The sequence below is a fragment of the Buceros rhinoceros genome, unplaced genomic scaffold (assembly GCF_000710305.1).
Source record: "Buceros rhinoceros silvestris isolate BGI_N320 unplaced genomic scaffold, ASM71030v1 scaffold3808, whole genome shotgun sequence".
In the NCBI taxonomy this organism is placed as follows: Eukaryota; Metazoa; Chordata; class Aves; order Bucerotiformes; family Bucerotidae; genus Buceros; species Buceros rhinoceros.
In genome coordinates, this window is record NW_010427276.1 from 3,911 (window position 1) to 9,081 (window position 5,171).

Consider the following 5,171-nt stretch of genomic DNA (forward strand, 5'->3'; position numbering starts at 1 on the left):
AGCCAAACCGATCGGCGACTTTCAGCTCCTGGGGAAGGAATTGCAGGGGGCTGAGCAGCGGGTTAAAGCGGGCTCTATCCGGACACAGAGCGCTTCTCCGGGCCGGGAAGGGAGCAGAGCCGGCTACCCGAGATTCTGTCAGCGGCGAGACCTTTGGGAGGAATTTGGAAGAGAGGTGTCAGGTTGGGTTGTGGGTTCTTTTTGTTTGGTTGGTTGCTTGCTCGAGGGGTTGTTTTGGCTTTTTTTGTTATTATTTTTCTGTAGGTTTTTTTTTGTTTTCCCTGTTTGCTGATCTGCAAAGGGGTATTTCTTATCTGGGCACGGAGGGGCGAAGGAAAGCCCCTGGGTAGGGATCTCACCTGCTTTGAGTGTCTGTGCTTCTCCCCTCTCCTGCTGGGCTAGAGGTGATGTGTCATGTGTTTTCTCTCCCCCTTTGCTCCATTCCGAGGTGTGGTCTGTCCTGATCTGCACAGTCCCAGTTTGGCCTGCCTCAGCGGAGATTTCGGAGCCACACACACATGGAATGCACACCACGCAGAGCAGTCCTCAGTATCCAAAAAAACTCAGGCACACACTCTGGGAATAAAGTGTGCAGAAGCACAACTCAAGTGCACACACAACACACACGAACAAAACACACACAGGGCCTCCTGCAAGGCTTTCAGGGCTTCCTGCAAGCACTGTAATTCCCCTGCTTCAGCATCATTTGTTCTGCCCCATGCAGATCCCACTAGTGGGACACCACAAGCAGAGCCTCAAACCCTTACCACACCCTCACACGCACAACCCACACCATACAGCCTGACCAAATGTTCCTTCTGAAGCTCCACAGGAACCAGCACAGGTTCATGCACGCTGTCCAGCAATGCACAGCACTTATCCCAAACTGTTGCAGAGAGGGCCCAGAGAGGCTTCGAAAAGTGTCAAGGAGTTCTTACGGATTGTGCACAGGAAAGAGGAATGAAGTAGATTTCTTTTGACTCTGGTTTGAGTCCTGTCCTTCACCGCAGGAGCTGTTAGAGTGCTCCTGTATCAGTGCTGGTACGTCTGGCTGACAGAGGCTGGTCTAGGGTGCCGGAGATTTGTCATGTTGATAAAGTGTTTAAAGTTGGGTTCTTGTAACAATCTCCCTTATTTTTTTATCCTGCTTTCCACCGTAATACCTTGCTTCTCTCAAGCTATTTTTTTTAACATTGTCTAAAACTCTTAACAGTCTTAGCCTTAAATCCCTGTCTTGTGCATGCAGGCATGTCCATTTTTCCTTAGCATGAATGTTGCAGAGAGGGACCTTAGTTCAGAATTGTTTATGTTCATGGAACAAGCTGGTTTACATGACCAGTTACACAATGCAAAGTTTGTTATCTTAAGTGAAACCAAAAGAATAACTGGGGAAAAAACAGTACTTACTCTTTGTCATGACATATACAGATGAATTGTAGAATTTTGAATACATAGTTCCAGAGATTAATGGCTGGGTGAGGTGATGATAATTTGTAGAACATTTAAAATTGCTTATAGACCTTTGGAAACTGATCATGGGATTAAATAGTACTGATAAACTCTATACAGTTAACTGCTTGCTTAGATTTGCTACTTGTTATGGGGAAAAAAAAGCTACGGAGAGGCAAGTTTTCATGTCTTCATTTTGTAACAAACTGTAAACTTGCCAGGATTTCTGAATAGAGCAGAAAATGTAATATAAGCTGGAGACTCCCACTAACAGCACCTGTAGATATAAATAATAAACTAATAAAAAGCATAGCGTGTTATTAATATTTTATATAAGATTAATCTGTAGGCACTGAGGCGTGCTTATACTTAATAATGTACATGAGCACTCCAGCAAAATAAAACAGTACTTCGGCACTGTCGTCGCAGTACTTCCTTGCTATTGTCACCAGTATATCACGATGTTTCCTTCCGTAAATGTGTGATACTATTGGTGAATATCTTGGAGAAACAGACTTCCTTGTCTTGAATGAATATAAAATACCCATCATACTGCAGATGTTAGGATTAACAAATAAGTCATGAGCTTGCAGATCGTAAGGATGCGTGTGAAAAATTTTTTGTATTTCAAGTGTAAATATTGACCAGTGACATCAACAGATATTTCTCTCTATTATTCCTAATAAAGCAATAACCTTACTTATAAAAAGTATAAAATACGTGAGAACATGGAATTTGTCGATGAAAAGATGCACAAATATTTAACTCTGAAGGTGTCAGGGAGACTCAGATTTCAGTAGATGCCCAAGCGCATAACTGAATCAGAATAAGTTATCTCACCCCAGCCACCCTATTGTCCTCTTCATCTATACAAAGGGAAACCTACAATCAAAACAGACCAAGCCCTTTTTGCATCATGTCTTATTGGGATTTTCTTTGTGTTGACGAGACTGTTGGGTTAGAGTATGGCTCTGTCGTTCTCACTGCTGTCATCTACACAACTGATCATCAGCTTGTGTTGGCATTTTGTACTGACTTGTGCCATTTGATGGGGAGACAGGAATAAGGAAGGGAAAATACTCTCCCAATGTTTGCTGTGACTACTATTTTCAGTATCACATACCCTAACTTCTGTTCATTCTAGTCTTGGGGTGGGGTAGTGGGCGGGAAGTGCAGTTCACAAAAATGAGTATGTTGTGTTGAATATGAACCAGTCAGCTAGAGAGAGAAGTATTGATCCCCAAAAGTAAGGTAGCAAAAAAGAATGTAGTCTTCTCCCTCACACCACCTGACAGTAATCATAGAATAGAACACAACCATAGAATAGTTTGGGTCAAAAGAGACTTTTAAAGGTCATCTAGTCCACCCACAGTGCAGTGAGCCGGGACATCTTCAACTAGATCAGGTTATATATAATCTCCTGAGGTGAGTCTGTAGCTGAGGCAGTTCAGTGTATGGCAGTATTGGGCCCTGGGTCTTTCACCCTAATGTGATCTGCTGCACAAAGCATGTTTCTTTCTCACTCATCATTTTCCTTTCAAACAATCATATTTGTTGAAACCAATATGAAGATGACAGATCAGAGGGTAAAACTCTGTCATAAAGAAAGAAGAAGTAATTGAATAGAGTTGGATGAAAGAGAAGCCCTGAAAAAGGGTTTGTGTGCCTGAAAGCTTCCCTTCTTTCTTTCTCTTTTTTTTCCTCATCTATCAGTTGCGATATAAAAGATATTCCCCCTTCATCTAAATGTTGTCTTGCTTGTGTCTTTAGACGTCTGCTGCTGTAAGAGCACAACTATCACCATTTACAGTCATCTTTAATGCAGTATCTTATAGCAAGAGATAATGTCAGACCATGTCATTACTTCTCTGTGGGGAAAAAACAGTTGCCCTAAAAAGAGTCTTTTTAACGTTCACAGACCCATTTAATGTGGTACTTGGAGCACAAAACTGCTGAGGCAATCTGCTAGATGATCTTTCCAGTAATCTCACCTTCTGCTTGTTCTCATATTCTTTTTCCTAGCCTTTCAGAAGGACTAATGGTGTGGGTAACTTGTCAGGGAGCAATGGCCACGGTTTTCCCTTCTTTATGTACACTGGTGTCCACATTACTTTGTCCTGGCTATGTGTGGGGATCTTCATCTGATGAGCTGATGGGGTCTTATTTATCCTGGCACCAGAAGCCAGTCCGTGAAGTTTTCTAAAGCAAGTAAAAGCTATGAAGAGGAATAGAGATCTCCAGGTTGAACTGCTAGACTCACGAAAGGCGTTATAGCCGTTCTGGTTTTGGGGACATTTTCTTCTGCTTCTTCAGCTGCTGTCTGTTAGCTCCTCAGCTCTCAAACGCCCTGTTATGACAAAACCAGCTCAACAGTTTAACAAAGATTGGCTTTTCCAACAGCACCTGCAGTGGCATGGGGTTGACAGGAAAGAAAAGCTGTTTGTTGCCACTTCCGTTTAGTGCAACTTGAAACCTGCCTTGTCCTCTCCCCATTGAACTGCACTTCTTCACAAAATCATTTGCCCACTCTGACGCATGATCAGGATATGAGGGAAGGAATACACTAAAGCGTGTGTGCAAACCCTTCATCTTCCAATGCGGTTGCACTTATCCTTTCCTTTCTCTATCCAGCAGCCCTCCCTCTGTTTACTGCCATGCTTTTTTCTCTTCACCACTTGGTGTAAAGGCCAGACCTTCATCCATCTCCTCTCCAAGGTGGTGTTTCTGGTAGGAGTTCTTGCCTTCAAAACTGTCCACAGTTTGTGACAAAGACATAGCTTTGTCTAGAAAGCACCATGCTGCTCTCTGTTGCTGTGTAAATGAATAATTAACACAACGAAATAATTATACACAACAGATTTTAACTTCATGTAATTTGCAACTTGTTCTCCCTGTTTCTGGAAAAAAAATGACTTAAACTTATTGTTTTCTTTTACTTTTAACCCATATCTGACTTACCTGGAATTGCTTTGTTTGAGATCATGTTGCGTAAGCGTGATTGTTAAACATTTTAGACTGTAACTAACCTTCTACTAAATCGTAATGAGAAGTGTTCCAGAAAATTCTGGTTAGGATAGGAGCAGCTGCAGGGTAACAGGTTTTTGGATTAAAGGAACAATTATTTCTCTGGCGTAAATAGTGCACATACTGGCTTAATCTGGCGAGAAGATGAACTTAAATATGACACTCATTTCAGTACAGTTTCACTCATTATAAAATTTACAGACTTATTGAAGTAAATAAATATGGACACATTGCCACTGTTTTCTTGACACGTATATATGTGCACATGTGTATATGTATTGTGTGGTGGGAGATGCCAAAAAAAACGAATCTACTCGGTGTTAACACTCTTTACAAATGTACCTGACAGACCAGAAGTTTGAAAATGTTGATCGAAAATATTTACAAGTTTCTGTGCAGCTCTGCCTCAGATGTGAAAAAAAAAACCCCAAAAATAAAAAACCAAACCAAAACAAAACCCCTAATCCAAACACCAAAACAACAAAAACCCAAAAATATTTCAGGCATGTGACACCAGATTTCTGTATTTCAGCATATGAGCTCATGAATTGCAGCTTTGAGCTATGCAAAAATGTGCATAAGTGCCCTTTATGCATCTATATGTTTGGTGATGCATGATTTATCTATATTCCATCTGAGAGGTGGACACTAATATCTATCTTGTACCATAATTAAGAAGTCATAAAATATCCTGCTGA

The 5,171-nt window shown here is 41.4% G+C and overlaps 1 protein-coding gene across 1 annotated transcript in view; it reads left to right on the top strand.

Moving 5' to 3' along the window:
- Window positions 1-4,430: 4,430 nt before the first annotated feature.
- TFAP2D (transcription factor AP-2 delta (activating enhancer binding protein 2 delta)) overlaps window positions 4,431-5,171 on the top strand; it is a 32,280-nt gene continuing 31,539 nt past the window's right edge. Inside the window, exon 1 of the mRNA XM_010141806.1 lies at window positions 4,431-4,437. Within this exon, the coding sequence (XP_010140108.1) occupies window positions 4,431-4,437 (7 nt within the window). The remainder of the gene's footprint in view (window positions 4,438-5,171) is intronic.